Genomic DNA, 12467 nt, shown 5'->3' with positions numbered 1-12467 from the left:
CACACACACACACACACACACACACACACACACACACAAGGGCTTGGTTTTATTCCATGTAATTGGGCCTCAATATTAGGCCTCATTTACCAAAATCCTCAATACACACACTATATTGCCTGTGGAATATTTAGTAGAGAGGAAATTTCACGACTGGACTTGTTGCACAGGTGGCGTCCGATCACGGCACCACGCTGGAATTCACTGAGCTCCTGAGAGCGAGCCATTCTTTCACTAATGTCTGTAGAAGCAGTCTGCAGGCCTAGGGGCTCGGCTTTATACACCTGTAGCCATGGAAGTGATTGAAACACCTCTTTATAGTTTTGGCAATATAGTGTATATATATATTATATCATATTATATAACATATATCATTAATAATCACTTATGTATAATACGTGTAATACGTAAATACCAATATGAAATATATATATCGCTGCTGTGACAAGAAAACTTGACATAATTTGAAAATACCTGTTGTCTTTCACATTGAGCATAGATATTTCATAAGGAATGAACTTACATTAAAAGTAGAGCATGTTTTTTTCTTTCTCCTGTAACCTCAAACTCAAATCTAACCCTAATATAAACTCCAGAAATAAAAAAACAAATGGGTCAGATCTAAAAAAATGTAAACATTCAAAGCAGCTCACCATTCTTTGACCTTTGTTTCCCACTCGATGACTAGTTTCACATGCGGGGGGCCTCCGGGACCACACAGCTTTAACACTCTGGAGGAAGAAAACACAGCAATTCAGTCTTCTTGCTCTCCAGGGATGCACTATTGCGCACAGCTGGTTAAAATGAGTCTAGAGCTCCACCCCAACGCACTCTTACCCCACACCCTTACCCCAAATGTAGTTAATCAGCCAAGACGTGCTACTTGCATACCTAAATCATCAAAACCTTCTATCGGAGCATGTGGTGGGGTTCAGTGTCTCCATCAGGCTTGATTATATGGTTTCTGACACTGTATGACTCTCTGTTATCTATAAACATGGACTAAAGCCAAAATTAGCAGCGCCAGCAAACCTGAAGCCTGACACTTCAGCCCATGTTTATAGATGATGTGTCATAGAGAAACAACATAATCAAACATATTATCACTTCAAACAAATCTCCACTCAAATGTAAAATGTGTGTTCTCCATCTGTCCACAAGGTGTCACTCTCTGATCAGGGATAAAATGTTATTCATCGATCTCTGAAATTTTAATGTTATTTTTATTATTTTACAGAACAGTTTAAAGCACAAAAGCTTCATGTGCAGGTTTAGTTTATCATAAAATAAAATGTTGTGTTTATTTATCAGCCTCATGTTCATTAAAGCGTCTTCCTTTTCATGAAAAGCAGGTTTAAAAATAATGATGTGACAGTTTTCTTTTCCAGACTGTTGTTAAAAACTCATATTGAAGCTCTTTTGGTCCAAAGACGGTTTAAACATCTGAGAGGTTTTAGTGCAAGGGGGTAAAGTGGGCGTGGCCTCTGGCTCTATTCAGTTTATCACTGTCACTAATACAAATACAAATCTTTACACATGTGAGGCTTCCTCTAAATAAACCTGACTCAGCTTTAACTCCAGACATACTAGTCTAAATGTGTTAAGTTACTGTAAATCAACAACAAAAGGCTGATTTATATTAAAGAATGTTATGAAAAGTTAGACGCCCCTCCCCCAAACTTTTGATGAGCAACAGGCAGTTGTTTATTTATACAGCACACTTCACACACAGAGTGATAATGTGCAATATGAAAAGATAAAATGTAATATAATACAGCAGTAATAAATACAGTAACATTATTAATCAGTAATAGATAAAAGCGGGATAAAAGATGAGTGCACTGATTTTTACAGTAACAAACATGAAATACCCTTAAAAATAAAAATGAAGTCATAAAAAATGCATTAAAGATAAAATATGACTAAAATGTCATATTAAATGTCACTTTCTGATCCATGTAGACACTTTGTTTGACTAATTTTATGTTTAAAAACAAATTACATGTATAAACTTTGTGTTCTCTGAAAATTGTTGCTTCTTTTCATGTCAGATAGAACCTTAGAACTCCCAGCAGAAAGTGAGTTCATAGGATTACAAGGTTCTATCTGCGTTTGATCTGTTCCAAAAACACATGGTAACACTCTCTATGAATATCACATTTGTAAGCATCTATAAACACAATCATAACATGTTATATTTATATATATTATAAATATTTATAAAAATGAATTACACTAAATTACACTTTATAAGCATGTTTGTTGTACATTATTCATTCTTAATATAATGCGTTATTAGTCGTGTTAATAACATGTTATACTGTCAGTGCCAAAGAAGTCAGTCCCAGCTTGGAGAGCATTGTCCAGCCTAGGATTATCGCTGCAAAGTGCTTTTCTTAACCAGCCATTTCACTTTAAATGTTCCACCACAGCAAACAAAACTACCCATCAGCCCCTCCCCTGATCCCCCTGACATTACACTGAGTGTAAAGTAACTGTGGAGTGAAGGCCTGGAGACGGAGAGTCGAGATAGTAGAGTGCTGTGATTGTAATTTGTTCCCTCACTGGTTCTAACATCAAGTGCTAGAACCCTTCACTCTGTAACATCACTACACTACACTATAGCAGTAGTAATTTCTGCTAGCATTCTATTAGATATGCAGTGTTAAGTTAGTGCCAAGCTAACGGTGGTGTACATTAACAGTGGTGTACTTTCCCACATTGAGTAAAACACTGATGGCAGCTCTAGTTTAAACTCTGACACTTGAAGCCTGTAATGAGCTTTATTGCGTATGTTTTAGTGTTTCAGTAAATCCTTCAGTTAATACTTCAAAGTGAAGCCTCACTCTTAACACTGGAGGAGGCTTTAGTCCAGTGCGCTTCACTTTACTTAGAGCAGACAAACAAAACTCATGACCTCTTATAATTTGTTATGAACAGTACTATTAATGCATTATTTTAACATTTTCTACTGCATAATAAACGTCTATAACGTGTAATGCATTCTTATAAATATTTTTTGCCATGTTTATGACGCCTTATGAATGCATTATAACATGTTATGAATGCGTTTATAGATGCTTACAAATGTGACGTTCACAGAAAGTGTTACCAAAACATTTAAAAATCTGATTTTGATTTTGTACATTTAGAATGCATTTAGGTTATCAGTCATTTTCATGTACGAATTCATTTCAATATCTCAAAACTGCTCAGAACACAGATAGAACCTTATAATTCCAAGGGGAGAATATGTGTAGGTCCTAAACCATTTAGTGATTTATAGACATATAATGATGCTTTTTTGGAACATATTGTGGTATCTGTGCAATGACTAGATACTATGGTTTCTATCACCACTGTCTCTACTGTATCTACCGTGTACTGTGGTATCTAACCAGTGCAGGACTTCCTAAAGTTTCTAAATGGTTAATATTTTTAATACACTAAAAAGTCACTGATCATTCCTGAAACTGTTCACATTTACAAAATGCGGGGGCAGGCGTGGGCTGGAGGGCTCCCCGGGCGCCGTGGATAGGGCTGCCCACCGCTCCGGGCAAGTGTGCTCACTGCCCCCTAGTGTGTGTGTGCTCACTAGTGTGTGTATGTGGTGTTTCACTTCACGGAGAGGTTAAATGCAGAGGTGGAATTTCCCCGTTTGTGGGATAAAAAAGTATCACTTAAACTTAAGCTTTAGCCAACAGAGAAAGAAAAGTCCATCTCTCCCACCCTGTGCAGTTTCTCTAAAGACAGTATTTATTTTACAATAATAATTACAGCTCTGGTGCCTGTACCATTATCACTGGCAGTTTGTTATGGCTGACAGAAACAGACAGGAATTTTGCATTTGAGGATTTAGTACACAACAGGGTCTACACACACGGATATAGTTTTAGTTGCAATGCAAGAAAAAGCCCCCCGTGACTAATAAGAGGAATGAAAGCTGAAGATATTTGGACGTCTGGAGAGACAAAACTATGGAAAACAGCTGAAACAAGTCACATGCGTAAAAAAGCTTTCGATTATGTTCAGCAGAAAACCAGTTACCTTCATGTTCAAACACAGAGGTCATTTCTACACTGGGGCCCAACATGAAGCTCATTTTCATGACTGGGCCCCAGTACTGAGCTCATTTCCACACTGAGCCCCAGCACAAAGCTCATTTCCATATTGGGCCCTAGCACAGACCTCAGTGAAGCACTAGACCTTAGCATAGAGTTCACTTCCACATTGTGTCCCAGCACAGAGCTCATTTCCACATTAAGCCCAGAACGGAGCTTATTTCCAAACTTGGCTCTAGCATGGAGGTCAGTGAAGCACTTGGCCTTAGCACAGAGCTCATTTCCACACTGGACCCCAGCACAGAGCTCATTTCCACACTGGACCCCAGCACAGAACTCATTTACACACTGGGCCCCAGCACAGAGCTCAATTCCACACTGGACCCCAGCACAGAGCTCATTTCCACACTGGACCCCAGCACAGAGCTCATTTCCACACTGGACCCCAGCACAGAGCTCATTTCCACACTGGACCCCAGCACAGAACTCATTTACACACTGGGCCCCAGCACAGAGCTCAATTCCACACTGGACCCCAGCACAGAGCTCATTTCCACACTGGACCCCGGCACAGAGCTTATTTCCACACTGGACCCCAGCACAGAGTTCATTTCCACACTGGACCCCAGCACAGAGCTCATTTCCACACTGGACCCCAGCACAGAGCTCAATTCCACACTGGACCCCAGCACAGAGCTCATTTCCACACTGGACCAAAACAGAGAACTCATTTCCACACTGGACCCCAGCACAGAGCTCATTTCCACACTGGACCCCAGCACAGAGCTCACTTCCACACTGGACCCCAGCACAGAGCTCATTTACACACTGGACCCCAGCACAGAGCTCAATTCCACACTGGACCCCAGCACAGAGCTCATTTCCACACTGGGCCAAAACAGAGAACTCATTTCCACACTGGACCCCAGCACAGAGCTCATTTCCACACTGGACCCCAGCACAGAGCTCACTTCCACACTGGAGCCCAGCACAGAGCTCATTTCCACACTGGACCCCAGCACAGAGCTCATTTCCACACTGGACCCCAGCACAGAGCTCATTTCCACACTGGACCCCAGCACAGAGCTCAATTACACACTGGACCCCAGCACAGAGCTCATTTCCACACTGGGCCAAAACAGAGAACTCATTTCCACACTGGACCCCAGCACAGAGCTCATTTCCACACTGGACCCCAGCACAGAGCTCATTTCCACACTGGACCCCAGCACAGAGCTCAATTCCACACTGGACCCCAGCACAGAGCTCATTTCCACACTGGGCCAAAACAGAGAACTCATTTCCACACTGGACCCCAGCACAGAGCTCAATTACACACTGGACCCCAGCACAGAACTAATTTCCACACTGGACCCCAGCACAGAGCTCAATTCCACACTGGACCCCAGCACAGAGCTCATTTCCACACTGGGCCAAAACAGAGAACTCATTTCCACACTGGACCCCAGCACAGAGCTCATTTCCACACTGGACCCCAGCACAGAGCTCACTTCCACACTGGACCCCAGCACAGAGCTCATTTCCACACTGGACCCCAGCACAGAACTCATTTACACACTGGGCCCCAGCACAGAGCTCAATTCCACACTGGACCCCAGCACAGAGCTCATTTCCACACTGGACCCCAGCACAGAGCTCATTTCCACACTGGACCCCAGCACAGAGCTCATTTCCACACTGGACCCCAGCACAGAACTCATTTACACACTGGGCCCCAGCACAGAGCTCAATTCCACACTGGACCCCAGCACAGAGCTCATTTACACACTGGACCCCAGCACAGAGCTCATTTCCACACTGGACCCCTGCACAGAGCTCATTTCCACACTGGACCCCAGCACAGAGCTCAATTCCACACTGGACCCCAGCACAGAGCTCATTTCCACACTGGACCCCAGCACAGAGCTCAATTCCACACTGGACCCCAGCACAGAGCTCATTTACACACTGGGCCAAAACAGAGAACTCATTTCCACACTGGACCCCAGCACAGAGCTCATTTCCACACTGGACCCCAGCACAGAGCTCATTTCCACACTGGACCCCAGCACAGAGCTCATTTACACACTGGACCCCAGCACAGAGCTCAATTCCACACTGGACCCCGGCACAGAGCTCATTTCCACACTGGGCCAAAACAGAGAACTCATTTCCACACTGGACCCCAGCACAGAGCTCATTTCCACACTGGACCCCAGCACAGAGCTCATTTACACACTGGACCCCAGCACAGAGCTCATTTACACACTGGACCCCAGCACAGAGCTCATTTCCACACTGGGCCAAAACAGAGAACTCATTTCCACACTGGACCCCAGCACAGAGCTCATTTCCACACTGGACCCCAGCACAGAGCTCATTTCCACACTGGACCACAGCACAGAGCTCAATTCCACACTGGACCCCAGCACAGAGCTCATTTCCACACTGGACCCCAGCACAGAGCTCAATTCCACACTGGACCCCAGCACAGAGCTCATTTACACACTGGACCCCAGCACAGAGCTCAATTCCACACTGGACCCCAGCACAGAGCTCATTTCCACACTGGGCCAAAACAGAGAATCATTTCCACACTGGACCCCAGCACAGAGCTCATTTCCACACTGGACCCCAGCACAGAGCTCATTTCCACACTGGACCCCAGAACAGAGCTCAATTCCACACTGGACCCCAGCACAGAGCTCATTTCCACACTGGGCCAAAACAGAGAACTCATTTCCACACTGGACCCCAGCACAGAGCTCATTTCCACACTGGACCCCAGCACAGAGCTCATTTCCACACTGGACCCCAGCACAGAGCTCATTTACACACTGGACCCCAGCACAGAGCTCATTTACACACTGGACCCCGGCACAGAGCTCATTTCCACACTGGGCCAAAACAGAGAACTCATTTCCACACTGGACCCCAGCACAGAGCTCATTTCCACACTGGACCCCAGCACAGAGCTCATTTACACACTGGACCCCAGCACAGAGCTCATTTACACACTGGGCTAAAACAGAGAACTCATTTCCACACTGGACCCCAGCACAGAGCTCATTTCCACACTGGATCCCAGCACAGAGCTCATTTACACACTGGACCCCAGCACAGAGCTCATTTACACACTGGACCCCAGCACAGAGCTCATTTCCACACTGGACCCCAGCACAGAGCTCATTTCCACACTGGATCCCAGCACAGAGCTCATTTACACACTGGACCCCAGCACAGAGCTCATTTACACACTGGACCCCAGCACAGAGCTCATTTACACACTGGACCCCAGCACAGAGCTCATTTACACACTGGGCCAAAACAGAGAACTCATTTCCACACTGGACCCCAGCACAGAGCTCTTTAACACATTCGATGACTGGCAAGCACTAATGTTGGCTGAAAGTGGTTTGAGGATGGCTACTGCACATTTTATCAGTTTAACAAACACAATCTTGAGTTAAAAATAAAAAGTCTACCTTGCGCTGCTACAAGACGTTGCCAGATTTTTAGGGCTGATTCAGGACATGGACCACTAAAAACACACACTAAAACAAACCTTGTTAAAAGAAAACTTGACCTCAAAACAACTCTTAAGTAATTTGTGCATAAAAGTCACAGATGTCGAATTTTTGGAGATTCCAAATGGTCCGACCTGACTGACAACTGCAATGCATGAAAACTAATGGTGATAGATGGTGATTCCATATGCACTGGGCCCAAGCATGGAGCTCAATCACCAAGTCCCTGTACAGAGCTCATTTAGACAATAGGCTCTAGCATGGAGCTCACTTACACATTGTGCTGCTGTGCAGAGTTTATTCACACACTGGGCTCCAGCATGGAGCTCTTTTAGACACTGGGCTCCAGTACGGAGCTCCTTTAAACAGTAGGCTCCCGCACAGAGATCCTTTAGACACCAGCATGAAGCCGAAACACTTGGCACAGAGGTCAATGATCACTGGGCTCTATCACAGAGCTCATTCAAATTCTAGACCTCATCTAGGAGCTCAGTCAGACACTGGGCCCCAGCACAGAGCTCAAGCACTTGGCCCCAGCACAAACATAATTCACATTCAAATAATGGGCACCAACACAGAGCCCACTGGACACTGGCCCTTAGCACAGAACTCATGCACACTTTGAGCCCCAGCACAGAGCTCATTCAAATACTGGGCCCTAACACAGAGCTTATTCAAACTAGGGCCCCTGCACAGAACTCATTCAAATCCTGGGCCCCAACATGGAGCTGTTTTTCTCAGCTCAGATAAGCAAACAGCATTTGTGGCAAAATGCAATATGCAGTAACTGTGACAAACATGCAGCCACTAAGCTGTTCCTAATTACATTGAGGTAAACCCTAATTACACAGTAACGGGCCACAATAATAACCAAGCTGTGGTGACAGTGTTGGAATAATAATGCTGAATATGGCAGAAATCCAAAAAGCTTTGACAGCACACTCAGATGCTTTTACAGCAAACTGGCACATGAAATCATCGCTTGGACAAACACAGCTACAGCTACGAACTCAGCCATCCACTTGGGGGAGGGCAGTGTGCTTTGCATACAAGCCAGGCGTTTTCTTTTACTGAATTAAAAAACCACAAAGTTGGAGAAGGACAGGTTCTTCTTTGCATATGGTGCCAGTCAGACGGGCTCTTTACTTCTACAGTTAATGTGTACAGAAACAGTTCAGTCCAGTGTGGTCAAAAGAAAGTATCACAGACTTCTGGAAATCATCCGACATTCTGCATTCAGCAATTCTGTCATGTCAGTAAAGCAACTAAAGCAAATATTCAGTTGGAATATATTTCTACTTAATTTGGACTTCAGGCTTGGCTAATCCCTCAAAACCTACAGCTCTATGCTTTGATTCCTCGCTCAGAACTTACACATTAGTTTCATAGTAGTTACCGAATAATTTGTTGGAGCATTCATACTAATTCACAGTAGATACTGCATGATTTACTACAGAGACTGATCCTAGCAACCACCTGGGACACCAAAGCAAGTCAGTAGTAATTACTAAATAATTACTATGACAACCACCTGCAATACCAAAGTAACTACCTAGCAATACCCTAGCAAATATGAGAAATGCTATAGTTACTGCCTAATGGTACCACAGAACCTCCCTAGCAACCACCTAAGATAACACAACAACACCTTAGCAACAACCTGAAATAACCTAACAACCGCCCAGCTACACCCAAGCAACTACACTGACCACCAGCCACTCAGCAACAATCTAGCAGTCTCAATACAATTCACTACACAATACAGAACAGCCAATCAGAAAAGGGCTTGTTTACATATAACAGTCTTAAAAGCACATTGTCAAAGTCGAACCCCTTAAAATTTAAGGTTTATTACACACGAAGGCTTATTATTCACTTACTACAGGGACTTCAAACAGGCTGAGTTATTCTTAGGGCAGAGGTCACAACCCAAACGTAGGAGAAGAGCTGTTTTGTCCTTTTAACAAAAGTGAAACCACCTTGGGAGCCACAATATTTTATGTCTGTTTTACCATATTGATTGTAAATATATCTCAGTATATGCTAATATACTAGTATAGGCTAAAAATATAAACAAGAAGCAGGCTTACTTTGCTCTGTTTTAAGCGTTAGCTCAGCTACAGCTGCATTTCTCGCATCTCCAGCAGGAAACTTTTCCACAAAAGTAGAACGGCTCCTTGTAAAATGTCGCAGTGTTCATCTGAAGTCAGCTTCTCATTCTCCAGCTTCTTGTTCCAATTGTTCTGTAACTGCTACACCATTTATGGTGGAACAGGAAAATTCACATAAGCAGCTGCTGAATGAGAAACTGACTTCAGTTCTGTGACGTTTAGGTGTTTGACAGTTTCTCGCTCCAAATTACACGTCTCAGGAAACCAGCTGGAGTGATTATAAATGCAAACAAGTCCATTTGTCACCGAAATATCGATGTTCATCTTAAACCTTTCTCTTTGTCTTTTCATTAGCTACTAGTTAGAAGAGATTATCTGCGTTGCTATGGTGACCAAAAGTCTGCACTGATCTTCAGGGTTAAAGGGGGAATTAGCAGGTTCACATTAACTACAGTGTCTAAGACCATTTACTGTTAAAGCAGTGTTAGAACGATCAGCAGAGCTTTATTTTACTACAAAGGACAATTATTTTAAACATAATTCTGCTCTGGAGCCACAACAGGGCAGTAAAAGAGCTGCAAGCAGTTCTAGAGCCGCATGTTTCCGGCCCCTGTCTTATGCTAGAGAAGTGTGCAATAAAACTTTGGGCCTAACGTAAAAGACAAAGGCAGGCTGGGAAATAGTTGCGTTAATTATATTATGATCATTGTTTTCATCACATTAACCTACACAAAATAAGGGCAACTCAATAATAAGCCTGCAGTTTAAGGAAACGCTCCACTCACCTGTCGATTGCTGGATGTAATAAAGGCCTTCTGTCCTGAGGAGAGAGATAACTGCAGGACGTGGATCCGCCTACCACACGGATCCGGAATAAAACACCCGCGTTCTGAAAGAACACACACACACACACACACACACACACACACACACAATAAACAGAGATAACAGAGATGAGAATATTACACATCTTTTATTGTATTTTTGGAGTAATAACTCTTGGATGAGCCTGTTACATCATGTGATAACACCATGCACATTGTTAATGTCAATAGACACACTTAAATAAGACTTTTTAAAGAGTTATTTTGTAAAAGACAATGGTTTTATATTGAACCATAAACACTCATACAACCCTCTGCATGATTAACGGGTTCTTCGCGTCAATAAATGGTTCTTCGGAGTGATGTAGAATGTGTCGTGGACAATTTAATGTATAATTATTTTGAGAAGGGTTCTATACAGCACAGAAAGGGTTCTTCCATTGTAAAATGTCAAGCCTGTAACAATAGAAGGTCCCTTTCTGGTGTTATATAGAATCATCCACAAAAAGACTGTATATAAAACCGTATTAACATACTTCTCATCAATCTGAATGTAATGCGGAGCGAGGATGTGGACGCACGTGCTGAGATAAGCGACTTTTATTGAGGGCAAATCCAGGGTCGTGGTCACGACAGTCCAGGTTCATATAACCAACGCGGAGAGATCGCGGGACAGACATGACAAAATAAACACAGACTGAAGTGCAAGACAGACAAAACATACATCAAACCAAGACCAGCAAAGACAAGGGGCAAACACAGGGCTTAAATACAGCAGGGAAGATGAGGGACAGCTGGAAACAATCAGGGGCGGAGTCACGAAACAAGGGGCCGGACTTAGATGACAAAACAAATGTAGGTGGATGATCAAAAAGTAAACAGAAAAAGCACGTGGAGTAGTGGGAGGAGCCAACCGTGACACTGAAGAACTATTTAATTGATGCAAATAATGCTTTAATCATGCAAACGGTTCTTTGAGGGCTTATGGTTCTATTTAGAACCCCATTTTAGTTAAGAACCCAATTTCACCATGCTTAAATGGTTCTTTACATGGTGAAATTGTTCTTCAGATTGACAGAGAATGTGTTGTATATAGTTCTATATAGAACCTTTATGTAATGGTACTGCTAACGTGTTGTTTTTGAAAATGGTTCTATATAGCACCAAAAAGGGCTCTTCCTATGTTACAACCTCGATGCTGTCACAAAAGCAGAACCTTTTTGGTGCTACATAGAACCATTTTCAAAAACAACACATTCTTCATCGATCTGAAGAACGATTTCACCATACAGAGAACCATTTAATCATGCAAATGTGTCTATATATAATTCATGGTTCTAAAGTTCTTAAAGAGTGTAGCTATATATACACAGTTTAGTTGTTGTGGAACATAAAAGACAGCATTTATCAAGCCATCAGTAGCTGGACTGAGCTTCATTAAATGCTGCCTCTGTTCTGAAGCTCATTGTTTTTATCTCTAATGCAGACGGTTCTCTAAAGGCAGCACAGTCCCCTTTTCTGCTGGAGACTGGAAGTTCAGCTCATTGTGGAGAGTCAGGCAGCTGAAGGAACAATTTAAGATGTCGCTAGAGAAAATGGAACGGCAGTGGAGCATAAAGAGAAATAAATTAAACAGCTAATATAAAAATTTAACCAGCAGATGAGAACGACAACCTTTTGTTTGAGGAGTCGGCCGCGTTCCGGAGGCTTAAAGTGAAAGATCGGCTCCGCTTTCTACAGCAGCAACGCTCTATTCTGCACTAATGACTCATTTATTCTGCGTTTTTAAAGATTCAGCTCAAAGAAATGGGGTTTACAGCTGTGCAAGGTCTGGAACAGCAGGGGCCACTGCAGCCAGGCTGGCCAGGAAAGGGGCTTGGCAAGTCAGGCAAAAAAGGTTATTTGAATTTTAAAGGATTTATTCCAAAAATATTCTTACACGCA

At 43.2% G+C, this 12467-nt stretch overlaps 1 protein-coding gene across 1 annotated transcript in view; it reads right to left on the bottom strand.

Moving 5' to 3' along the window:
• The window catches only part of usp43a (ubiquitin specific peptidase 43a), a 78893-nt gene that overhangs the window by 26025 nt on the left and 40401 nt on the right, over nt 1–12467 (bottom strand). Inside the window, exons 9-10 of the mRNA XM_037536487.1 lie at nt 10485–10588; nt 654–731 (exon numbers count right to left, since the gene is read on the bottom strand). Of these exons, the coding sequence (XP_037392384.1) occupies nt 654–731; nt 10485–10588 (182 nt within the window). The remainder of the gene's footprint in view (nt 1–653; nt 732–10484; nt 10589–12467) is intronic.

The sequence above is a fragment of the Pygocentrus nattereri genome, chromosome 30 (assembly GCF_015220715.1).
Source record: "Pygocentrus nattereri isolate fPygNat1 chromosome 30, fPygNat1.pri, whole genome shotgun sequence".
Lineage (NCBI taxonomy): Eukaryota > Metazoa > Chordata > Actinopteri > Characiformes > Serrasalmidae > Pygocentrus > Pygocentrus nattereri.
The sequence above is the reverse complement of the archived record's forward strand: the minus strand, read 5'-3'. Positions and strand labels throughout refer to the sequence as shown.